Genomic DNA, 27,051 nt, shown 5'->3' with positions numbered 1-27,051 from the left:
CGGATAACTTGGTATAAACACCTGCCTTTAACTTACACTAAGTGTTTACTTAAAACACAAAAGTTTGTTGATGGAGGATATGTGAGATTTTCACCAAGTACAGAAGCAGAGCTGAGGGCATTTTATGCAGATGGTACCTTGGGTTAAGAGCAGTTATGATAACCCATGAACTACGAGTACCTGGTATGATCTGGTCACTCTTCAATCTTATCTCTCACAACCCCCTTCTTCACTAGTCTCTAGCCTTCTTTCAGGTCCAGAAATTCACCAACCGCTTTTTGATCTTAAGAATCTTCTCAGAGACTGTATTCTTGCCTGGAAAACTCACTCCACACACATTCCTTCTTATCATATAAGCTCAGAGTGAGGTCTTCTCTGACCATCCCATCTGAAGAATGTTGTCCTGCATCTCACATATTCCACTCCATGATTATTATTACACTATCCTAATTTCTTTCATAGCACGTACCATAATTAGTATATAGTATATGCATTACTATCAAAGTAACACAGAAACATAGTTTTAAAAATGCAATCTGTACAATAATAATGAAAAAACAGCATTACCCCATCTTAGCAGCTTTCTATCCCAAGTTCCATTTCAAAAGCATTTTATCTATTTTTTATTTGTGCTTGCATATTTCTAAATAATATCAAACTACAATTTCTTAAATTATCAATTTTTAAGTGTCAGGAATGAAACTCCTTTCTCTTCCTTTCAGGCTAATTCTGTCAGTGTTGTTCCTCACTCTTCCTTTTGTAACCTCTACAAAGCCAAGCCATCATCTGGCTCAGTTTTGTCATGTTTGCATAGTCAAAGAACACTTGACTCCAAAAAATAATTCAAGTTTTTGTTGGCTCAAGCTTTGTCTTACAAATTCTTTTCAAATTCTCCAAGAGAATGATAAACTCCTCAATGATACACTTCTCAACACCATATACTGAACCTGTCCATTTGTTATCATATGGAGACATTCATTTCTTCTGAGCCCTCCACCCTCTTGTTCTAATCCATATTACTTGTTCTCTAAACCTGCTCAATTATTATAGTACCGGGACATCCCTTTGCTCTCATTTCCTGGATTCCGTATTTTCCTCTTTTTGGTTTATTAGCCCATCCTTCAGCTTCCTATAAATGGATACATGGGTTGTAATAATACTCAGAAAGCCTCACATCTAGAAAAACATTTTTATTTTACTTAATACAGAATTTGCCTGGGTATAGAATTCTAGGCGAGAAATTACTTTGCTTCTCAAATTTTGAGGCATTGTCCTATTGTCTTCTAACTTGGAATTCATTGCCATTCTATGTGATCTGATCTCTTTTTGTCCCTGAAAGCTTTCAGACTGTTTTCTCTATATTGCAAATTTCAAGATAATATGCCTTCAAGTTATGTACCATACATTTTAGTTCGATATTATCCTTAACTCTCAGTAACATCTTTGACTTGCAGCCATATATCCTTCAGTTCTAGGAAATTTCTGTCTTGTTTCTTTGATAATTGCTGCTCTCAGTTTTCTCTTTCTGGAGTTCTCACTAAATGCTGTCCTTGCTGGATCAATTGTCTAACTTCTCTATCTTTTCTCCCATATTATCTATTTCTTTAATTTTCTGGAAGATTTGCTCAACTTTGTTTTCCAACTCCTCTACTCAATATTTAATTTAGAAGAGCTCTTTCTTGTTGTCTGATTTTTCCTTTTATAGCACATCCAGCTCATTTCCATGGATATATTGTCATCTCTTAATTCTGAGAATATAAAGGTTTTAAAAACACATCTTTCTACTTCTCATTCTAATGTCTGTGTTTTTCCTGGTTTCTTTTTCCCATTTAATCTATTTGTTTTCTAGTTCAAAGCTTTTCTCAAGTATCTGGTTGCTCTTTGTCATTTGTTTACATTTAGGAGAGAGACATCTCTGTGGGGACAGGAAGCACCAAATTAGACTTGCCAGGTAGGAACCTAATCATTTGGCAAGAACCTAATTTCACGGGGCAGGATAATATCCAAATGATTTTAGGTGTTTTGTTTTGTTTTGTTTTCCACTGAGTCTATTCAGTTTCTTTAGAGAAAAATCTTCCAGATCCTGTCTGGATGCAAGAAAGGTAGTCTGCATGTATGAGACCCAGGTGTCACAGTACTGGAACTGAGCTATACAAAGGAACTGGGCATCCTCATCAGTCAGTATGGAGACCTTCCTTAATTTGACCACTCTGTTTGCAGTATACCATCTCTCCCAATCTCTGCTGGGATTGCTCTAAGTGTAAGCCCTACATGGCTCAATTTTTCCACATAATATACCTTCTAACTTCAGTGTCTCTTGCTAGGGTAGGGGGAAAAAAGTTGTCTGACTACTTTGGAGAATGGGGTAAGGAACCTTGGCATCTGTATCCTGTTCTTCATATGGATTTCAGACAGTTCCCTGGTTTTAAGCCCCACACCTCATTCCTGCCTACATGATACCACCCACAAAATCAGATCACATACAAAGAATCAGAAATCAAAATGGCATTGGGGTGGAAGTTAGAAAACAACAGAGCAATACCTTAAGATTTAAAATGCAAAATGATTTCTCACCTAGGTTTCTATACCCAGGCAAATGAAGATAATCACCTTTTCTGTTTTATTTCATGGCCAACCCAGGAGACAAAGTTTACCTTGTGCGAACAAGTTGTTTTTACATGGACATGTAATGAACAGACAAGGCAATTGGTGAAAGCCAACTTCTTAATGACTTGAGAACCACGTCATCATTCAGTATAATTTTCTCTAAACGGTTTAGTTTTTCCAAAACTGAAGGTTCCATTTTCCAATATACTTGACCATTTTGTTCCCTAGCAGAAAGCATTTCACATGAAATTGTCTGCTTAGTGTGAATAAATTGTCCAAGTTTCCCAAGAAAAAGAAAAAAAAATTTTTTTAATTTTACTACGAAATGTCTTTATTTGCTCCTATATTCAAGGCTCTTCCCTCATCTGAACATCTTGATTTTTTTTTTAATCCTTCAGGACAATACCATTTTCTTTCCTTCTTTCTTGCTTTCTTTCTCTCTTTCTTTCTTTCTTTCTTTCTCTCTCTTTTTCTTTCTTAATGTTTATTTTTGAGAGAGAGAGACAGAGTGCAAGCAGGGGAGGGGCAGAGAGAGAGGGAGACACAGAATCTGAAGCAGGCTCCAGGCTCTGACCTGTCAGCACAGAGCCTGACGCAAGGCTTGAACTCATGAACTGTGAGATCATGACCTGAGCTGAAGTCAGACGCTTAACCGACTGAGCCACCCAGGTGCCCCGCAACAATACCATTTTCTAACTCGTTATATTTTCAGTAGAATTTTACATACTGCCAAGAGTGCATTTTAAAACAAAGGGTTCAAAAGCTAATCTCCTGCGCCCTGAATGGTTCCAAGGTAACTTATCGGTTTATTTCAAAAAATCCATGCCTTAGTATTTATCTCTAACATCATTACCCTTGTAACTACTGTGTCTAGTTATGTGAAAAATAGTAGAAGAGAAAGAAGTTCATCATCACACTCTCATGATTTTACCAGTTCTTGGTGTTGTTCACTTTGATTATCCCCACTATTAGCTCTGTTCTCCAAATCAAATTCCTGCCAGGATTATGGTTTTTAATGCCATGTAGTTCTGACCTCAAATTTGTCTTAAACTAAGTGAAAACGTAGTAAAGATCCCCAGTTCTATCACAAGCCTGCTATAATTTCCTCAGCAAGCTCAGTGCTGAAGCCCAGGGAGGAGGTCGAGAAAACATAATAGCTACAGAGGACAGCCATGATGATGGCGGACACAGCAAGAGGGCTGATGGGAAGAATCCCACACTTTGGCCAGTCTAGTTCTACAGCAACTGGGCATTTTCTATGCTTTGGTTATGTAATACAAAATAATCAAAACACTTAAAAAAATCAGGCAACTCAGGTGTTCTATCTACACCTGCAAACTGAACTAGTACTATATACTCTCAGGATATCTCATTTATATACATACACTATTTACCTAATTTGGATGCATATATTTTGTATCAAGAAGAGGAAAACAGATGCAGTCATTTTAAGAGGAGCCAAACACAAAATTTAGGGAAACAAACATAAATAAGTAAATAAACCCACGTTTTGTACTTGGACAGGCAGTATGGCAATGTACAGATGGGATCCCTTAGAATCCTGGCTCTACTGCTTACTAGTTGCAGAGTCTTAACCTTTGTTTCCTCACTGTAAAGATAGTAACAACCTTCCTCATAAAGATATTGGAAAACAAAAATGAAACATGTAAAATACTAAGCACACAGCAGGTACTTGGTATATATTAGCTATTATAGGAGGATCATAACTATTCTGGATCCTAAACACATTTTTCCCAGTTGAAGATATCACTTCCACTTAAACTCATCATGTCTAAAAAGTAATAACCACTATCTTCTCTGCTTCCTTATTTCTATTAGTGAGAAGGCTAGCCTCTACGTGGTAAGTGGGCTTCGTGTAAACACAAAACTTTAGACACGGATACATCTTGTTCCTCTTATATTACAATTTAGGATCTACTGTCCTTTCTGGGCTAATTTTTAGTTTCAGACAATGGAAGTATATCTTTTTCTCTGCTTCATGGAATCTACTCTTCTAAAATACAAGATACATAGTTGCCAACGTTCCATTCCTTTCTGTGGCTGTTATAAGCTTTGAATTTACAATCAAATACGTGTATGCATACACACACATGCATACACACACACACACACACACACACACACACGACTTTGATGAAATTATGGAAAGGTCAGCAATATATAAATTCATTATGGTGTTTTGTTGTATCTGAAAACACCTTTAGCCAGGACAATAGAAATGGAATGTGGTTTAGTACCCCTACATTTAAGGCATCCTCAAGCTAAGGGTATGGTATTTCAACTTAGCTACATAAACATTTCTAATACTTACCAGGGTTGGCAAGAATAATCTACTGGTTTGGGGACCTGAGATATAAAAAGGCAAAAAAATAGATTAAGTTTACTTAAGGGAAGCTTTTAGAAATCAATCATTAATTCAGTTCAGCTGACTCAGCTCTATAAAACCCTAAATAGCACACTCCTGGAACTATCCATTGGCAATTTTATACAGAGTGAATCATAGTATATGTCAGGTAAGTAGAAAATAATTCATTTCATTTTAATTCATTCTTTCATTCATTTTACCGCCACTGTACCTCCAAGAGGAGAGATAACAGGAAAAATATGAATTGGAAGTCTTTGGTATTTATTATTAAGGCAGTTCAATCCTATCATAGAAAATTAAAATGAAAATGTTAGGAAAACCAAATAGCACTCGGCTTTCCCAGAAAACAGGCAAAATAAACAATACATATTGGAAATAGACTCATATCACAAATTCTAAATTCTGATTTTGAAAACATTTTGATGCTGAAAAGTCATGGGAAATATTCATTTTTCCCTCGTCTATGGAGATTTGCAAAAGCGAAAAATGTTACATTTTTCTAACCAAATGAAGACAGAAAAAGAAAAAAAACTTCTAGTTGCTGATTGCAACCAGAAAATGAACAAAGCCAAATAAGATATGTTAATATTCAAGGAATAAGAAAGAAAATACATACTATTAGAGGGCAACAAAGTTTATAAATTCCTAAGAAAGGACAAGGAGTATAGATAGTTTGTTTTGTATTTAGAGATTTTTCATGAATCATCTGAGTCTTTGATGTATACATCCCATAGTATTCCTGGGCCTTTTTATATTAGGTGATTAAAAATACTTTTATCCTTAATTTGCAACAGAGTTCTGATCAATGTAAATATGTCTCTTAGCTATGTCAGTTTTCATAAAGGGTTGTTACTATTTTGACCTTCCAAGATAATAGTTATATATAACAAAATTATCTTTCTGGACAGAACATCTCCGAAGTTATTAATATTTAAATATTTCTATACTGTGGATCACATTTTTAATGTCACCACCATATAAAATCCTGATACACAGAATATAATATACTACACCCATTCAAATCCTGCAAATATTTTCTTATACCAGGTGTTTTCACAAACAGTAATCAATCTTCAACGATTTCTCTTTAGATGATAAGATATACATGGCTTCTGAAACCTGATGGAAAAGTAGTTCCTCCTTCCTTCTCCCTCTTTGTACCCTTTAAATTCATGTTTAATCCTAAACCAATCTTTCTTCCTAGAGAGAAGAAACAAAAACCAAAACAACAAAACTCTCGCTCTTCTGTGAGTGTATTCTGATGTGTGAAGCACCAGGACTATCTTCTCAGCAATGATCCCCATAACCAGGGTGGGATCCTGTCTTTTTCCATCTGTCATAGGCCCTCCCCACTTCTTTTTTGGGACCCTTTCTTATATAAAACTATAGATGATTTTCTTCTAGATATTTTCCTATCTTTGAATATATTCTCATCTTTGACCATTTTTCCCGAATGCTTTTTTCTACCTTCATCACTGGCTGTTTACACTGTCAAACTTTGGCTATGGTCATACAGTTTTTAAATATATTATACTGGGAATATAGCACACATGTAAAGTAATATATATAAGATATGTACTTCTTCCAGAAGTACATCTCATAGAAGTTAGATGGGACAGTTATAAGTGAACTTTCTGTGTTTGTTTGGCTGGAAATGTCATTACTTCATCCTAATGAGGAAGATAGATTTCTAAGTTAACTAATTTCCTATCAAAACTTTGAACATATTATTTTTATTGCTTCAGATATTCAAGTCTCACATTATAGAATCTCCATTTGGTTTTCTTTTCAATGGTTCCTATTTCTCTGCTGAGGTGTTCCTGTGCATTCATGATGAACATACTTTCCTTTATGTCCTTGAACTTAGTTACAACTGCTTTAAAAATCTTCTCCTGTAATTCCATCATTTGGGACATCTCAAGGTTGTTCTCTCTTGATTGCCTTTTCTTTTTTGAGTATAGTTTGTGTTTTCCTGATTCTTTATACATTGAGTAGTTTTTAACAATATCTGGGACAATTTGAACAATATTCTGTAGAAGCTCCGGATTCTGTGATGCTTCTACAAAGAGTGTGATTTTTCTTAAAGCGGGCAGTTAACTTGGCTGAACTCCAACCGCAAACTCTCTTCCCTGTGGTGACTGGCAGATGAATTCTCAGTGTAGTTCTTGCAGCCTGAACTGAGCTCCTTGGGAGTCTGTACCACATGGCAAAACTGAGGCAAAGCTTATAACACAGAACTTGAGGTTCCTCCCTCTTTGACACTGTCCTTTCTAAGATTTCCTGCCTCCCTTTCCCCTTTGTTTCCTTCGAACTCCACACTCTGCTTCTTCAAGCCAGTGATGCTGTGAGGTTTCTATCTGAAGTTTAGCTCCCCTGCATAGCACAGCCCAGCCCAGTATCTGTCCTCAAGCCAGTCATAAAACCAGGAAACTAACCTAGCATCATCCCCTTTTTCTGAGTGTCAACTCTTCTCTTAGCCAGTGCCTTCAGATTGTTGTTGTTTTAGTATCTTGCCTGGGGTTTATAGTTGTTTTCTGTTGGAGGATTGATCCAAAAGGGGCTACTGGACAATTACCAAAAATGGAAGCTTTTATTGCCTTCATTATTGCTGTTGTTAGATATGAGTCAAATGATCAACCCTTTATAGGTAATCTGCATTCTCTTTAAGGTTGGTTTTAATATTTTCTCCTTATTTTAGATGTTCTCAAGTTTCACTAAAATGCATCTAGCTGTTGATTAATTTTATATATCCTTCTTGACTCTTAAGATTGGTTTTATTGTAAGTTCTGGAATATTTTCAGCCATTACTTATTTGAATAGTGCTTTTATTTTAATGTTTATTTTTGAGAGAGAGAGAGAGAGAGAGACAGACAGACAAACAGAGCACAAGCAGGGGAGGAGCAGAGAGAGGGAGACACAAAATTTGAAGCAGGCTCCAGGCTGTCAGCACAGAGCCCGATGCGGGGTTTGAATTCACAAACCATGAACCCATGACCCGAGCAGAAGTCAGATGCTTAACTGACTGAGCCACCCAGGCACCCCTTGAATGTTGCTTTTTCACAATCATCTCTAGTCTCTCTTTCAATAACATGCATATGAAATTTATCATTCCATTCTCTGTTAGATTTCCATTTCTTAATCTCTCTGGACTACTCATTGAGAAGTTTCTTCAGATTTGTCTTCCAATTTTCTATCCAATTGTGTCTAACATATGATGTAATGTTTCCATTAAAGTATTCATTTCACTATTCTGTCTGATTCTTTGTGAAATATATCCAGTTAACTTAGTGACCTGTTCTCTTCTTAGACTTTTATTCTCTTATTTCTTCAGCCATATTAAATATAAAAATTTGAACTTCGTATCTGGTAATTACAGTATCTGCTGTCTTTGTGTGTCTAATTCTGAATTTTATTTTTCCTGCTGAACTTTGCTTAAGATGGTTTCTTTAATTAGGGATTTGATGATCCCATGTTGTGAACTTATATTCCCTAGGACTGTATCGATAGAAATCCTTTGAGGACCATGCGCAATGAGGCTCCAATCCAGAAACAATCTGTACTTGTATTGGAAACAATCAACGTGGAATCATTTTAAACTGTTTGTAGCTTACAGTTATTTAGGTCACAGAGCTGGTATGAATTCAAGCCCCACACCTGGGTGGTTTTTGGATCTAAGGCTAGGAATTCTTAGGGGAGACTGCTTTCTTTTTTCTTCCCAACCCAGGTCCAAGATGAGGAAAGGCATATCTTCCTCTATGGAACTGTTTTCTTCTTGTTCATCCACTAAGGACTCCTGGAGTCACAGAGATACCCAAATTTGCACTATGCTGCAGCTCCAGGCTTGGTCTCCAGGTACCGTATTACCAGAAATAAAATTGTTTCATTTATGCTCCTGTGTTTTTCTCAGTTCTAACTTTCTCTCTGAACATTTAAAGAAACTAGCACAGCACATACAGAAGAATAACTCTTGAACTCAGAATGGAATATTCCATTCCCTGATAAACAAAATGTCCCAGGGTCAAAAGAGATACCACCTTCTAAACTCTTTCAATCTATCCTTCCTCCCATCTCTCCTCCTACTAATCTTCACCTAACATATCCTACCACCAACGAATGAATCTATAATTGTATTAAGTAAGCACTAAAATTTTAATAACTATTTATTAACTTTGAGCTATAAAACAGCATTTAGCTAGTAGCCCCATCCATAATTAAGTATTCCTCTACAACTCCTTACCAGCTTTAAATTCTGAATGCGTTTTTCCTTCTAGTAACTGAGTCACCAAATACCATTAAATATAAGCTGATATAATTACTGTCTACCATTGTTAATTACCTAGGTTCAGCTAGGAACTTTGGCTTGCTTTTTCACCGCTTTGTTCATCCATACCACAAGATGTATTAAATATCTACTTATGTGCCAGAATATTCCTAAAATAAAAGTTCAAATGTTCATTTTATGCCTTATGTAAAAGGCTGTACAAGCATAATAGCACTTGGTATATGAAATGTTTAATATTCTTGATTTGATGTCTTTAGGTTCCCAAACATCTTAATGTTAGAATGTAGGAGATTTCCTGCTATCTGCCTACATACAAATATCATTGTTTTAAGTATAGGAATCCTAAATCTTGTTCATACAAGCAACAGAAAACTAACTAAAAACTCATTTTACTTACACAAATAAGAGTGGTATCAAAGTTAAACAGTTTTTAAAGATTATTAGATAAAAAAAACATGTGACATTAGATCACAGAATCAATAGAATAGCAAATGCTTTTTGGTTCCCTTCACTTTTGAAATTAATGAAGCTGGAATGAGTAGAGTGAATTAGTCTACAGACTACATTCTGAAATAAAGGATGGCAGACATGCACATTTATAATATTAAAGAGAGTCTGTAAATATAGAAAGGATTGAAATATTATAGCAAGCGAGATAATTTAAGGATAGTTTTCTTTAACCATTAACTCCATTATATTAGTAAAGGAATTTCATTTACTTCAAACCATTATGAACTTCAAAAGTTTCATAGAAAAATCCACCCTAAACACCAAATTATGATAAAATAATGTCACCTTAAACAGAAACTTATAAATCTAAAAAGGTACCAGAGAGTACATTTTATGTTATATTCATCCATAATATTTGAGTAAATACTCATTCATTCTCCTTGTATCTAATGACATCCGAAAATGCCATTATGACATTAAAGAAATAGTAATGACAAACTAAAGCACAGAAAAACGTATTTAGAGATTTGACTAAAGATTTTGTGGACCTTCATGCTTTCTATTATGCTTTCAAACACACTAGTTGAAGTATAATATCTCTCTATAACCCAAAATGGCTAGGAATAAATTAAATCTCACCTCCATGGAAACTAACTAAAAAATAAAATAAAATAAAATAAATCTCACCTCCATGGAAAGGGGGAAAATGCATCTAATCTGTAGCTTTGGTTTATTCTTTCTAACACCCCACAGAAGTTTAATTTTGTAAATTCTACTGTTAAATTTTCCCTTGCATATACCATTAAAAAGTATCTTTAATGGAGTGGAATCATAGTGATTTTAGAATTTTTAATAACATTGACCATGCATTCAAACTTGAAATAATATGATCCCTCTAGAAAACATTAATAAAATTGAGTGACAAGATTGTATCCTTTGTACATTCTTGCACAATTAATTATAGCATCAAAACTAGAAAAAAATGGAAAGAAAGTACTCATACTTACACAGGGGCAAGGCTTGACAGCATCACTTGGAAAAAATCCAACCTCTCCAGATGCTAAATTTCTACCCTAAATTAGGGGGGGAAATACCAGTGTTGAGAACCCATTTACCACAAATGATAATCTCATAATGCTGTATACATAGTGTTGCTACTCAGAGTTCTCAAAATTACTTACGTGTTTTATCCAGTCCTAAGCATTTATTTACTTATTATGGCTCAGGAAGAAAAGCAGAAGCAGAGAGATTTTGAAATTAAACTTTATATATTGTTTTAGATGATAATTTTAAAATAAGAATTCAAGTTTGACTTTCCAAACTACCATTCAATCTTACTCACTTTACACTCCTCAATCCTATATAGAGAGAATAGCATATTTGATTTTTCTATTTTGTATTCACTAATACAAGTAGATACATTGGTTTTGTGCAGGCTCACAATTAATTAGAGATGTGATTTAAATGGTTACTATTGGTATCTTTAACAGAACTCCTAAGAGTTCTCCAATAAGACAGGAGACATTTCAAGACTTATGGAAAACAACATGATATGACGTTTTAGGTGGTTTTCAGATTTAGGAGAAAGGCTAGGGCACTGATCAAGAAAAGAGGACAATTAAGATGTTAGAGGAAAGAATATGTAAAAATGACATTGTAAATGAGAAAAGGGAGGAAAGAAATTGGCAGAATAAGGAAAACATAAGCACTGAATGGACAAAAAAAAAAATACTTAAGAATTTACTCTTGGAGACCCTTTATCAAATTCCTCTTTTAAAAATAACTCATCAGGGAAGTAAATTGGTAGAGACAGTGTAGAAAACAATATTGATTTTCCTCAAAAGATTAAAAAAAAAAGTACCATATGATCCAGTAATTCCACTACTGGGTATTAACCCAAAAAAACCCAAAAACACTAATTTGAAAAGATATATGCACCCCTATGCTTATTCCAGTATTATTTACAATAGCCGAGATATGGAAGCGACCCAAGTGTCCACTGATAGATGAACGGATAAAGAAGATGTGGTGTATGCATACAATGAGATATTACTCAGACATAAAAATGGATGAGATCTTGCCATCTTCGGCAGCAAATTAAGTCACGGAAAGACCAACACCATATGATTTCACTTATGTAGACTCTAAATAAACAAATGAACAAACAAAAAGCAGAAATAAACCCATAAACACAGAGAACAAATTGGTCATTGCCAGTGGGAACGGGGTAGAGGGATGGGGATGGGCAAAATGGGTGAAGGGGAGTAGGAGATACAGGCTTCCAGTTATGGAATGGGTAAGTCACCAGAATACAAGGTACAACATAGAGAACACGGTCAATGGTATCGTAGTAGTACTGTACGGTGATAGATGGTAGCACAGGGCAACATACAGACCTGTCAAACCACTATGTTGCACACCTGAAACAACGTAACATTCTGTTTTACTTCACACACAAAGAATCTCATGACACTAAACCTACAGTTGTTTCCCTTCTCCGGAAAGACAAATTATACTCAAAACACAGGGTGACAATCAGAACATGGAATTTGAAAGTGCTTGGGAGATTACTTCTCCTTGTCTAAAAACTGGGCTTATTTTTATTTGCTATTTAACAATTGCCCGATTCTCAGTAATGCAGGTGAGTAAATAGCATTATGACTGGATGTCACATGCTCAGTTATTTTTGACAAAGAAAAGTAACAAAAAATGATAAAATATTTCCCTCCTGAAGCAGTATCCCTTTGTGCCTAGACAGCTTGGCTATGAGGTTGTTGAGAAAATTTTACAAAGTGGGAATACAGAGTTAAAGAAAATGAGGAGGAGGAAGAAAAGAAGAAAAGGGAAGAGGCAGGAAGGGAGTGGGGAAGAAAGGGGAAGTGTAGTTGAAAAGGGGGAAGGGTGGGGTTAGGACAAAGAGAAATCAATTAAATAAGCAAAGAAAAGATGTTAATTTGGGCAAGTTTCTAAAACTGTATTGCACTTGTGTATCAGGGAAAAGGTAAGTGAACAAGTGGAATATTCATTTATTCAACAAATACAGTATCTAATATCAATTTGGTTAGGCACTGAGGAAAACGCACAATTTTATAGGTCAGTTTCTGTTTCCCCTATATTTTCAGAGGAAAGATACATATACACATGATTATAATATAAGGTTGAAAGGGCCAAACACTGTTAGGTGCAGAAGAGAGGCTATGGAAATTGGAGAGATGTTTTCAATATTTGCCTAAAAGCTGCATGGAAGAGGGAGGGGGAATACGAACATAAAATGTGCAGGGTTTGAATGAATAGAGATGGAAATGGAGGAAAACATTCCAAAAACAAAATAAAGCATGAGAAAGTCATAGGGATATGAAAATACAGGTTGTGCATAGGAAAAGCAAATGGAGTCTAATAATGGCTTATACTCATTGGACCCTTTCTGTATGCTACACACTGCTCTGAGCATTTCATAATCCTTACAATGATTCTTTGTGATAGGCCCAATTACTATCCCCATTTTATGGGTGAGGAAAATGAGGCACAGAGAAGTTAAATGATCACCCCATGATCACAGAGCCAGAAAGTGACAGAACCAGATTTCAAATTCAGATGTTCTAAGTTCAGAGCTCAGCACTGCCTCTCTACACAAGCATTAGGCTCATAGAGGAGGACAGAGGAAGATAGAGCTAAAAGGTTGCAGGGAGCCAGTTTGACTGAGACATCTGAATTTATCACTGGTGAGGGGGTTTCCATGAAGGGGTTATGTGTTGTAGAAGAAGTAAATTGGCATCCATGTGCAAGATGGGCATGGCTTGGTAGGTGAGAATATCATTAGAGGACTGTATCATGGTAAGAGAGAAAGGGGACCTTTGCTGGACACATTACTGCACTACAGTCTGTGTGGGGCTTGCCTGAGGAGTGGGTGAGGAAGAGAAGACCATGGGAGTTAAAAACCAGGGGGAAAGTCAAGAATGGAAGTGATGATATAATCCATCCGAACACATAACCTGGATTTAATGGCAATTATACAGAGGGGAAACTTAAAGTCAATGGAGCAGGAGTGTCATGGAGGAAACTGTAGATAGAAGAAGACAGAGAACAGAGCTTAAAGGAATTAGTGTAACCAGGAGGCAGGAAGGATGCACCAGAGGGAGGAGAGTCACAGACTAGAGGGTGATGAGAACACACTAGCTCTAAGGTTGGAATGAAGTGTTACTCTCATTTGACTGCATCCTCTGAGTGCTTTATTTATTTTAGGCATGACACAGAGGTACAAGTAAACAAGTATGATATGTGGGGGGCTGTATGCCTTGCCAGACCTTTTTACATAAATGCACTGCAATGCTACTTGAGTACAATATATATGGGTATGTGTGTGGGAGCCGTACACAGGAGAAGACTCAGAAGAGAAAAGGATAAGGGTGACTGTTTTTAAAAAGTAAAATAAGAGTACACTAAGGGAAATAAGTCTATTTTGCAGGGGAGAAGCCAAAGAGAGAGCTTTATGGTGGTCTTTCAAAACTGTAGTTGAAGATAAATCAACAAGATGGAAAATGATAGCTATTGTAAGAATGGTGAACTGTCAATTCACATTCTTCATCAGAAAAAGAACAAATGGTCTCATCTATGGAAAGCAAAGTTAAAGAGAAGCAGAGATATTTTGTGACAGCGCCTGTTGGCCAACATAATCCCACTTATTTCCCCAAAACAAAACTAACACAGGGTCCCCCAAATATAGAATGATACTTGGATTTATTCCTCCACCAAAACTTGGTGCACACACTAATCTGTCATCTCTTCTCTAAAACCATCATCAGTCTGCAGGTACAGATGTAATCTCACCCTGTTCTAGTGCACCTTCACATACTAGGAGTGCTATCCCACCACATGGATGTCATTCTTGCTCTGCATGGTCTTCTCCATTACTCGACTGAATTCTTTGAAACCGGACAATATCTTCATCATTTTTTTCTTTTACAAGAGAGTGCCAAATGCATAGTAAGCATTTAACAAATGTCTATAATTTGAGGTATTTCTCAATCTGATACTCCCATGTCAATGAGTAGCATGACCTCCAAATCCTCTTAGCTGAAAAGAATAAAACACACCACACTTTCCTTTTATACTGTCAAGCACTGAGCAGCATTAAACTGTTTCTATATGAAAATATTCTTATAGTGGCATTGCTTGACCTGTCTCTGACATTTTATGTAAGTACGCACTGTGTTGAAGAAGGCAATGCATAAAATAGAGAGAAAGGAGGCAAGAACACAAAGAATGCAAGAGTAAAAGACACAGTAACGAATTTTATAGTTTCTCAAGATGCATGGACTGGTGCCCCTTTTTTGTCTTTCTTCCTTTGTAAAACCAAGAGTTCTACCTGAAAAGCATGTATGGGAACTCAAACTGTCCTAGACAGTAGGGGAAGGGGCATAGTTGTGTAAGAAATGTTCTAAAACTAGGGTGAACATGCAATTTTCTGCCCAAACCAGGATCTTTTGAGAGGAAAGGGTAGTGATTAATAATGATGTCAGGACACAAGGTATAAATTGGGACCGTTATGGGTAAACCAGGACATATGGTTACTGTATCAAAAACCATTTTGTTCTTTTTCACTGCATTTCAAGAACACGACTGGAGTTCTCTCAGGAGGGGGAAATTTTCACTCAACAGACTACCAAGGTCATTCTGAATTGCTCTTTCCTTAATGAAATGCCTTAGCATAGCAATGCAGGTTACATTTCTTTAATGGTCTTAGGTTTCCCTGAGATGACAAAGAAGTGAGAGATAATTTAACATATCTTAACACATGAATAAAACTGCATTTCCTCACTAATTCCTATGAGATGTCAGTTTTAGCTACGGGAGAGAATATGAGCTGTATTCAATGATTTTCCACTTATTAAGGTAATAACCATCCTACAACATTTGGAAGATTTAAAAACAAAGTAATGTGTAGGAGGAGTGTCTTTGCTTCCCTGGTGGATGTGTGTGGGATGTACATTGATAATTCATTAATGCCAATGGGTGGAGAAGCTGTCAATCCCTACGCGTGGATGGAACACCAGACTGTTGCGATGAAATAAACCATTTTCAAAGCCAATGATTTTGTGCACTTTATGTGATGATCTATTTATGAAATTTTTACTAACTTTGATGAGAGGCATGCAGCTGAATTTTCTTCTTTACATTCTGGTGTGGGCACTGTATTCTGGGTCAGAAAATCAACCTGTCGTTCCTTTTATGCCTCTTACAAATGCCAGGGATAGGAAATCTTTCAGTTATCCTCCTGTCTGACATTCGTTCCTGGGAGTCCCTTGACTTCTTCAAGGTCAATTTGAAAACATTCCTGTTTCATTGCTACATGTCATCTGACGTACCATACAGTGCCGTCTTCATATGCATTTTTTCTGCAGGGCATTCTCTAAATTACGTGATGTGACTTTTGTTAATCTAACACAGTACAGATTAGTTAATTCTTAAGAACATATTTTTTTTGGAAAGTACTTGAGAAAACACATCATGGGCTATACACAGTAAGAAAAGATGTACTTTTATAATTTTCATTAAATAAAAGTAGAGCAGACACAAACAAAATACTATTGACATTTCATAAAATAATGCCTTCTGTCCTGAAAAGCGAGTTGCTTCCTTTACAAAAATGTGTTAAACTAGAATTATTGATAACTTTCTCTGAAATTCCTGAATATCACAAATGTAAATGCACATTCAGACACTTCCTTACTTCTAGCTGAATTTTTTTCATTTTTAGGTTTATAGGTCATTTTTCCCCAACAAGAATCCACAGTGAACCATAATGAATTAAAAGGACTTTAAATTTGCTCATAGAAAGGATATTTACATCTACCCGTACAGAGTAAAACATTAATGTATGCTAGCAAGGCACAGCTAAAGCTGCCTTTTTAAAACCCATAGACAAGGATGGCTTAAAATGATAGAGGATATCCTCCAAAAATCTTAATCGTAAATTGCTTGGCTCCTAACTTTGCAAAAAAGGAGCAAGAATTGCTTTAAGAAAAATACAGAGTGTCTTTTCCCTGTGGCTCATTTATCCCCTTAATACCACCTGGATTGGAGCTTTAATGCACTCCTGGAATAGCACTGAACAATTTGAAACAGATGTGGAAAGCTGAATTTAAAAGGGACAGATTAATGGTTATTTATGAAAGATTGGAAATTTTCCCCAGTTACAATGCCCTAAACACTTTCAACGTATGCATGAAGGTGCTGTGGAGATTACTAAGCAATTTATCACACATGGGTAAATGGCCAGAGCAACTGTCACCCTACCCAGTCCTCTCTCACTGTCAGAAATGTACAGTCTGAGCATGTGGGGGAAGAAAACAGACAGGGTAGCCATGAATTGTGGGAATATAGGCAAATACACAAATTAATTTACTGACCAGATGACGGATAGCTTGTACCACACACTATTTTTGCAATTATCCTGACAGGCTTTGTGAGTACATGCAAAGGACAGGAAAAGGAGAGAAGACCAGGACAAAAATCCTGTCTGAAACTGACTTTTGGTTAAGGGGCCATCTGCGATCCTAGCTGCCATCATACTGTAACAATTGTTATCAGTTAGATATACACCAGTGCTAGTTCTTGGAAAACACAGAAAGTCATTACCACACAGTAGGGATGTGGCACTGGAAGAGGTCATTCTATCTCCAGCTCTGCTATAAAAAAAACAAGAGCTGTGTAACCTTAGGCAAATCTCAGTGGTAAAACAAGAATGATGACAAGATCTGCCACACATGCCTCACTAGGGTAATACAAAGATCAAAGAATTAACATGTGTGAAAGCACTTGATGAATGCTAAAAATAACAATTTTCTATTTTTTCCCCACAATGCTGCTTTTTGATTATTCCCAATCAGTCTTCTCAGGTCAAAAGTTTTTTTTGTTGGCTATTCATGTGTTATTACTACAGAAATGCCTAGCCTAGTGAATAGTCTCACCATCCTCCTTATACTTAAGACAGTTTGCTAGGCCACAAGTAACACAGATTCTCAAAATCTTGAACCATAAATACTACATTCAGAGAGTCCATTTCTTTATCTCAAATGTGCCCATGTTTTCTTCCAAGTACACACATTCTTTTATCATTAACTGTTTCTTACCTGATGAGTAAGGTATGTTTTCCACCAGTGAACAACTTGAAAATTTGCCAAGCATAATGCATAGGGTTATACTGAATGGTCATTACAATGAGTTCCAAAATACTCATGCACGCACATAAGAACAAAACCACAGCCATGCGCTTTTATCATTTGCTAGTCAAAAGAGAATAGGATCTTTAACTTTTGTCCAATGCATACACTTCCAAAGTTTTTCAAAAGACTATATAAAATTCATATTCCTAGCCTTGTTCATTTGCAGTTAAGTGGCTGTCATGGGCTGAGAATTCCGAATAACTTTTAAAAGCTTGCATCTTGGTCTAGGATCTTTGAAATTAAATTTACCTCCAATCTGTAAGGGTTTATAATTGCATCGAATCATCAAAACATACGACAAAAGCCTCGATTATATGTGATGTCTTTTTGAATGCATGCAAAATTGTTTGTGTTTACTACATCACTGAGATTTTGGCAGAAGGAAGTGTCAAAAACTCTAAAAAAAATTTAAAGTTGTGAAATGTACACTAAGAAAAAACCCCACTAAAAAGCCATAAGCTATATTTCTACACTTATTATATGTGAGATGAATGTAACAGCAGCTTGAGACTTTGCAGAACATTTTTCTTGTTATCCAAAAAAATGTATTCTATGGGGTTCCTGGATTTCTCTAGCAGGGAAGGGAACTCTCTTGTTTTGGGCATCTTGAGGCTTTTCCTCTAAAGTCTCACTAGGTAAGATACTGTACATGATGTAATCCTGAACCAAAATCTTGTAACTCTGATTTTCTGGGGAATTAAACAAGAGAATATCTTTGATGAAATAAAAAAAAAATTTAGCAAGCAAAAACCAATCTGCATGTAGGTAAGCCAAATCCTAAGTGGTTACTTAATATAAAATCTGGATAGAAGAACAAGGTTCTACCACATCTTGGAAGAAATCCTATTTGGGGAGAGGCCATATAACTGAAAAAGTAAACCAGGCTTGACAAAGGTCCAAAATACAGAAAATTGTTTTTCTTGGCAAACTACTAATGGATGTTTTCTTATCCTTAGTGATTTTAGTCCTAAGTAATCACGAAGCACCATCCACGTCAAATGGTCATGGCAGCATTAGATATTTTTCTCCTAAGTTTCTACTAAGAATTAGATATTTTAAAAGAATTTCCTTTCTACTAAGAACAAAATTACTGCTATAATGAAAAGTGTACTGACTACCTGATATGTGTGAAGCATTATGCTACATCCTAGGGGATTAAAAATGAATAAACTTGGTTACCATCTTCAAGGATCTCATTCAGATAATGTTTCCTTAATTAGCTTTGCTCTGGTTATTTTCGTAGATTTTTGCAGAATTCTGGATTAGAGAAAAAAACCTATGAGGTAATAATTTGATATGCATAGACAGTTGGGAGTCTGATGTTCTATTCCTGTTCTTCTGATCCTTGAGTAAGTCATTTAACCTTTCATGGCTTCAATATTCTCCCCTGTGAAATGACAGAGTTTGACCCAAGGATTTCTGAGGTGTCTTTTACCACCAAAGTGCTTTGCTTATATGAGCACTTTTCCTAAGTCCCTGTAGTTCTCTAGTCAGTTACTGTTACCAAGACGTATTTGATCCACAAATTTTTAATTAGGAATAGTATGTCAGTAATTTAATCTGATTACACTTATTTATAGAAGATAACGACATTTCAGGTCCTAAATGACTTTCATTTTAACTTGGTGTAAAGTCCTCTATTTTCCAGGGTACACAGGATTGACTTTTTAGAAATTACATTCATTCATTCATTCACTCTTCAGGAATTCAGATTACCATGAATAATTAAAATCCAATATGTTATAATTTGACAAATTATTTGAAACATAGCCTTAAGGCTACATGCCTGTGTACACTCTATTGAAACCACTCGTGCTGTCAAATCAACAGTTATATCAGATATAATTTCAGATTGATGGTCCACGGAAGGTATTCTGTGATTGAAACACTTGTAGTAATTACGGCAGAATGCCGCTTATATGGTAATAAAATAATAGAAGAAAAAGTACACAACAGAATTTCTCAGAACTGTCCCCTTAATGATGTTACTTTCTATTGGGATAAAAAGGAGGTAATACTTCATGGTCTAAACTTCTCCTTAGACAGCAGTGTCCTCCTCCAGGTAGATTATAACCTACATTTTGCCCTGTACCAAACATAGGAAAAGTACAAGTTAAGAGCTGTTAACTAAAAATGCCCATCTTGAGAATTAACAATTAGGACCTCACCTACTTTGTCAGGAGGTTTGCCAATTCCCACAATACAGTGTGTATACTTGGAAACATTCCTGCAAACTCAGTTTATGATCTATTCAATCAAAGCCAGTTGGCATTCACCCAGGGACAATGTTTCTTACGGGCCTTCACTAATGTCTATTATCGTCTATAATCATCTCTCCCAGGCCTCCCCTGTTCCATTACAGTCACGCTCTGCCTTTTTCTTCTTCCCTGTAATTAGGGACCCTGATTTAATGCAATATTTTGAGGTAAACACCTGTCAAAATAAAGGTCTCATGACTGCATGACATACTATTACCAAATAAACTGTACTATTTTCACATAGCTTTTTAACCCCTACATCCACAATTTCAATTCTGCCTTGGCTTCTCCTGATTTTATAGAAGGGACGGACAAGTGCTGAGAGGCAGTTTAGAAGCAAAGCCAAGTTTAACTGGGGAATACCTTAAAACTGTGCTCTGGCACTGCTTAAAAAGGTATCACTAAGATGATCAAGACCAAGTTTGGGATTTCACAAAGAAATGCTCTGCAGTAGGAACCTGAATGGGGAAAAACAGTTCCCAGAGATGTTTATTCTATGGATTACAATGACAAAGCGATGAGCCTTTTGGTGTCAAGAATCAGTTTTCTTCACAAAGATTTTTATTCTTTAAAAATTTTTTTGTCTCTGTTCTTATTTGCCTCTGATTATGATGCAGCCTAACACCTGAATTTTACGTCAGGAGAAAAAAAATATAGTTTTAGAAAATTCTATCGTAGCTAATATTCCTGTGTGATCTAGAAGAAATCCAAAAAGTCTTCATGTAGAGCAAAGGAGAAGTCTCCTTTGAAATGATTTGGCTACTATAAAGTTGCAGGGAGAGATGTCGGGGGAAAAAACACCTACTAACTCCATTCCACTGTAGCTCTCTTTCTGAGCCTTGGAGGATTTCTGGGCAGGGCCTGGGTTACAGGACAGATTGCTTAAGGCTCTCAACACAAAAAAGGTCAATAGTTCCTACAGTTGAGTCCACAAGTAAGCAAACTATTCCCTAAGCCAAGTTTGTTTTCTGTAAACCCCTGTTCAGTTTCCTTCTCAATCTCCTTCACTCTCCTTGGGCTATCTTAGGCCTTCCTCATCCAACCTTGCTCTGAGTAAAGGGCTCATGATCTTACCTATTTGTTTACATTAACTATTCCCTTCAGAATTTATCACTTGTGCTTTTATATTTAATTATGAGTAAAAAGTTTAATATGTGATTAAAGAAATTTCAGGAATTGGGTACAGAAACTGGGAGGGCAGAGTAGTCATCTATGAGCTTATATATGTTAGTGGGACTCTTCATATTAAACATGGGGAAGATAAAATTTTTTAATTAAAAAAACAATTTTCCCACTTCTGGAAAATGAAGTATATCTATCAACATCATTAGCCATACAGAAATACACTTTTTCTTCTTTTCAATTTTATTTCAGGTTTACTTCCTATGATTTTTACGAAACCCTTGTGTGTCATTTAAGTACTAAAATCTCCATTTTATAGATGAGGAATTCGAGGACATAAGGTTAAATAGCTTTAAGACTATTCTGAGAGAACAAAGATAAATTTAAATCTGACAAGATGAATGAATATTTTAATGGTCTTTCAGATAACATCATAAAGTGTAATTTGGGTTCATAAACAATAAATTTGAAAACTTGTAAATAACATATTATAGAAATAGCAGCTCTGAACAGCTTTATTCATGGACTGAATGCCTACTTTATGCTCAACACTAAAGATATGAAAGCCATAGTTCCTATCTTTCTAGGGTGCTCTAACCAGGCAGGGAGAAGAATGAACAGACCATAAGGACCCACTAAAAGTGTTAGGATAAAAGCTCTCTGGTTCAGAGAAGACCTCAAAGGAGGTAACCTCAAAATCGAGCTTGATGGTAAAGAACGATTTAGCTAAGAGAATGGGAGGTAGAAGGGAAAATTCAGGCAGAATGTAAACTATGAATCAATGGCTAAAGGTTTGAAAAAAAAAAAAAAACATGTCTCCTATGAAAAAGATTCCTCCCAATTGAACCCTTATTTTTTTCCAGGTTAAAATGAGGAAAATATATCTGTTAAAAAATTGGATTGTCTGCACACTAAATATAGTAGGCATATGGGAAGTAAAATTTCTTGACATGGTAAACTAAGACAATGGTCCACCTGCTGCATGCAAACTCGACCATGACCGCTGTGCTTGAGGGCTAAGATGATAGCAAAGGGGAATTTAACACCTTCTTGCCCGTGGCCAAGTCAAGAACCACCCTTCTCCCAGGCTCCTTGCCTATGGAGGCAGTATGAGTAGGAATGCTTCCCTGTGGAGAATCTCCCAAGCTTTCTCCAAGCTTTATTTATTGTCTGACTTTTTAGTTTTTCTTTTGAAGCAAAGAGTTAAAAAAAATTAAAAAAGGAAGAACTTCTACAAAAAGCAATGTTGTATTTCCTAATTGTTCTACCAAAAAAGAACTAAACTGCCTCTAAAAATCTGTTTTCTTTAGAGGTGTTAAAAATTATAACTGTCTCTCCCAAAACAAAGGTAGGATAGTCTAACAAACAGAACTAAGGCAGGAGACAACAAGTCTGAAACAGAGTCTAATTTTAATTCTACAAATGCCATCTTACATAGATGGATGACAAATCTGGCCCTTTAAAACCACAATTCTAATTTACCCTCTTTATGGAGATTTCTGTGAATTAATCAGAAGGTGTGTAAAAACATTTTCACTTCTTAGAATAAAGATCATGTAGATGCATGATTTGCAAGTGTGAAGTATCACAACTATTTTCTAGGTTATTTAACTTTCATTGTGGATAAAAATATATATTTTTGGCACACTGATTACAGTTCTACTTCTTATAATTGCTTTTTGGTTCCAATTAGCTTACAAAATTCTCCCTGTGGAACATTTGGGTATTCATAAATGACAAAGGAGCAAATAAAACCCCATGAAATAGCACAGGATCCTCATTGTTTCATAAGCTTTATTCTAAGAAGAAAATACTTAAAACTCTCTATTGTAAAAAAAAAATCTAAAAACAAAAATAAGACCCATAGATGGCATGGCATGATTTTACATTTGTTTGTTTCTTTCTCTTGCCCTCTCTCCCTCTCTAGTAAGTTTAATCTGTATCTCTCCTGTGGAAAATAAAACCTTTAATAGGAAGAGTCTCTTTTCAGCATGAAGGATGTTCTCCTTAGCCATTAAATCCTTATTATCACATACTGAAATGACTTAAAGCAACAGGTTTATGATCAGTTCAGTGACATGATCAGAATGGTTCCATATGTCCTTACTCTCCATAAAAACTATGCCTTACACCTGCAGTAGGAAACATACTCTAAATGGCCAATTTCCTACTTTACATTCATTTCACTTGAAGATAATTTTATAGAACTTTCAAGGAAAGAGAAAGAAGACAACAAAGATGACAAGAAAAAGCTGCCAAAATGAATCCCTTCAAAGACAGAACAGAGAATATTTTTACAGCTCAATTGTCAACTCATTGTTTGAAAGAAGTTATAATGAAAAAGCAGATACCCACTCAGTTCGATAGCATTAGAAATTACTGTTGTTATAATAATAATACAGACTAGACTCTAATAGCTATTCATAGAAAGTTCCTGATAGAGGGTGGAGGATAATTTGTATTCTCTGGATATAGAGTATGTAGAAAACATGACAGTCTACAATAAAATCCAACTTTCTACCCTAATGAGTGAAGTAACTCACTCGAAAAAACAGACAACAGATTAGTTTAAAAAGCATAATGTCTTGAAAATGTCCAAATAAGCCAAAGCGCTTATCTAGTACAAAAGACATTTTTGAAATTAAAATGCAAAGCCACTGTAACATCCCAATAACTAATCTAGACTGTTATCCACAGTTTTAACTTTACATATATTTGTAACAATATGATGACAAACCCATTAATATAAAGCTCAACATGGAAACCAGCTGCATCACCTGTCCTGAGCTTTTATCATTCCTTAGGTCATTAAGCCACAAGGTTAGGAAACTTTTTTTGCGATCATCCCAGTACAAAACACAAAGTCAGACACATAGTAAGCATTTTGTTAGTATCTGGATGAATGAATAATAGAAGCTACTGTTTAATGAGCACTGGGCTAGACCTCTTTCATATATTATTTATTTTATTCTGTATGCATTTTATAGATGATAAAACTGAGGGTAATCTATTTAAGGTCATACTGCCAAAAGATGGCAAGGTCAGTAACTTCGTCAGTAACTATATATATATATATATACATACATACACACACACACATACACACACACACACACACAATATAGGAGTCCCATCCTTTGGGATGCAAACCATAAAGTACTTATCTTCTTTGAATATGAATACTGACAAATTAAAGTACATGGATCCACTGTAAGCACACCTACAAACTCTCATGACTTCTAAGGATCAAACCAGCAGTATTCTTTATACATTTAGACCCAAAAAGGAGGAAAGATTTTTGTTCAGCATTTTTTAAAACATGTCATTCTGAATCATGCCACTGAGTAAGGGTACATTCAGACCAGGTTCCTTCATGTACCTTCCATATGTACTATCTATAAAACAAAAGCTGATTTTATCATGATGGCTTTAGAGATGGCAAGATGTGAAGTACCTGCTGAATCAACGAAAACACTTCTATCAAGTTCAGTACAAAGTTTGTTCAAATATATTTTAATTGTATACTAATTCTTTGAAAATGTTCCCTTTATTTGGTAACTATCAGACACCAAGTATTGAGTTCACTATAAACCTTATCTTATAGTTAGGTTTAATAATTTGGTTTGCTATCAATGGCCAAAGATTAAACTGGGAATGCCATAACTTCATGGAATTAATTGGATCACCCTGGTCAATGTCTTACATGAAATTTTATCTAAGGTTCTAAAGAAACTACTCATTACTGGATTCAAAGCAAACCAACAGTACCCCAATTTCTGCAAATGGGGTTGTGTGTTGACATTATTGCAAAGCCTCAGGTGACTCAGAATGGTGAGCAGTGCTCTGGTCCAGCCCCCATCATGTAACAAATGAAGAAACTAAGTCATATAGTGATGGTATAACTTGACCCAAGCCATACAGTTAGTTGGCTACAGCTGCATGACCCGAATCGGGTTTTCCCACAGTGCCACTGCTTCTTTCACTAAGAATTTGTTGATTAAATTAGAATGTGTTGGCTAAAAGAAAAAACAAAAAACAAAAAACAAAAAACCTTTGATGGCTTAGAAGTACACATAAGACAATTTTGACTCATGCGACATCCTTGTTGAAAACATTAGATGAACTTTTAGCTTATCTCTGAAAATTCAAACAGACTGCTAGCTCCCAGCCAGCATGAATGGATCTTCTAAAGACAGGGGACATAATGTCGAACCAATAATTGGAGTTGATAATTGAAACATGAACAGTGTCTGAGTACTGACTATGGAGTTGACACTCAATATATATTTGCTGATCTGAAATAAATGTGCTAATTGTTTTGCTCTGTTCTAGACATTAGCCTTACTTGTTCCTATCAGACATCTTCCTCTCAACAGACATATGCATGCATTTTGTTATCCAATGGTCTCATTTCTCTTATAATTTTCCTGAGAGCTTCCAAAGCCATTGTACCCATCACACCAGAAAAGCTTCATGCTTCCAGGCTGCTGAGAGGAAATGACAAATAATAATGTCTTTCTTATGGTCTAAAAATAGGAGGCAATACAATTTAGTAAAAAGGGCTTCCACGTAAGGAGCGTGCAAGTCAACACTCTGCCCTAACAAGCAAAAGGCTGAACAGATTGAAAAAAAAATAAACAATTCTTCTTAGATCCCTAAGAGAGGGGAGGACACAGGACAAATGTCAGCCCCCAGGACTGGAGAGATGGATAGGTGAATACAGGGAGTCACAGCTTGCCAAAGCAGAGCCTCACTAGCAGAAACTGCTATGGTATTTGGTGCCAGCACTGGGGTAGCAAAACCTGAACTTAAATTGACAAATTGCTGGAGGCTCAGTGCTCGCAGCTCTGAGAGTTAAAATTCCAGGGGGGATCAGTCTTAGGGGAGCCCCACAATATTTTAAGACTATGCTTAGGAGCTCAGTCAGATTCCTATAGTAAATATGGGAGAATAATCCCCTCAGTTTCTGGCAAAGGGGAAAAAGCACGCCGCTCTCTGGAGAAACTAGTTAAGGGAAGCCTGATCTCCTGGGGTGTTAACACATCCAACTGACCTGGGGAAAGGCTCACTCTAGCCATCCTGTCCCACCATTGCAGGGAGAAAAAAGTTGAGAAACACCACTTGTGAAGTTCACTGTCCAAAGGCATAGGCTTACTAAAAGACTGACACCTAATCATAGGGCCACAGAATACTTCCCCTCCCCCTCCATCTCACCACCACATCCCTAAGTCCTCTAGACAGCAGCTCCTTTCACCCAGCACATCATGTCTGGTTATGAAGAAAAAATTGCAAGGAACACCAACAGGCAAAAAACACAACCTGAAGAGACATAGAAAGCATCATCATGTCTGGTTATGAAGAAAAAATTGCAAGGAACACCAACAGGCAAAAAACACAACCTGAAGAGACATAGAAAGCATCTGAAGCAGACATTCAGGAATGTTAGAATTATCAGACTGGCAATTTAAAACAAATACAATTAATATGCTAAGGCCTCTAATGGAGAAAGTGGACAAGATGTAACAATAGAGGGGCAATGTGAGCAGCGAGGTAGAAATCCTAAGAATGAACCAAAAACAAATGCTAGAAATAAACAACAACAACAACAACAATACTGTAACAGAAATGAAGAATGCTTCCTATGGGCTTAATAGCAGAATGGACATAGCCAAGCAAACAATCTCTGACCTTGAGATTATCTCAATAGTAACTGTCAAAGTG

At 36.2% G+C, this 27,051-nt stretch overlaps 1 protein-coding gene across 4 annotated transcripts in view; it reads right to left on the bottom strand.

The window, feature by feature from the left end:
- The window catches only part of VAV3 (vav guanine nucleotide exchange factor 3), a 358,747-nt gene that overhangs the window by 30,332 nt on the left and 301,364 nt on the right, over positions 1 to 27,051 (bottom strand). For all 4 annotated transcript variants that reach the window (XM_049616683.1, XM_049616684.1, XM_049616685.1 and 1 more), the window contains 2 exons: positions 10,733 to 10,798; positions 4,940 to 4,974 (listed from right to left, as the gene is read on the bottom strand). In XM_049616683.1, coding sequence (XP_049472640.1) covers positions 4,940 to 4,974; positions 10,733 to 10,798 — 101 coding nt within the window. The remainder of the gene's footprint in view (positions 1 to 4,939; positions 4,975 to 10,732; positions 10,799 to 27,051) is intronic.

The sequence above is a fragment of the Panthera uncia genome (genome assembly GCF_023721935.1).
Source record: "Panthera uncia isolate 11264 chromosome C1 unlocalized genomic scaffold, Puncia_PCG_1.0 HiC_scaffold_4, whole genome shotgun sequence".
Taxonomy (NCBI): domain Eukaryota; kingdom Metazoa; phylum Chordata; class Mammalia; order Carnivora; family Felidae; genus Panthera; species Panthera uncia.
Note: the sequence above shows the minus strand (reverse complement) of the source record. Positions and strands in the feature narration are given on the sequence as shown.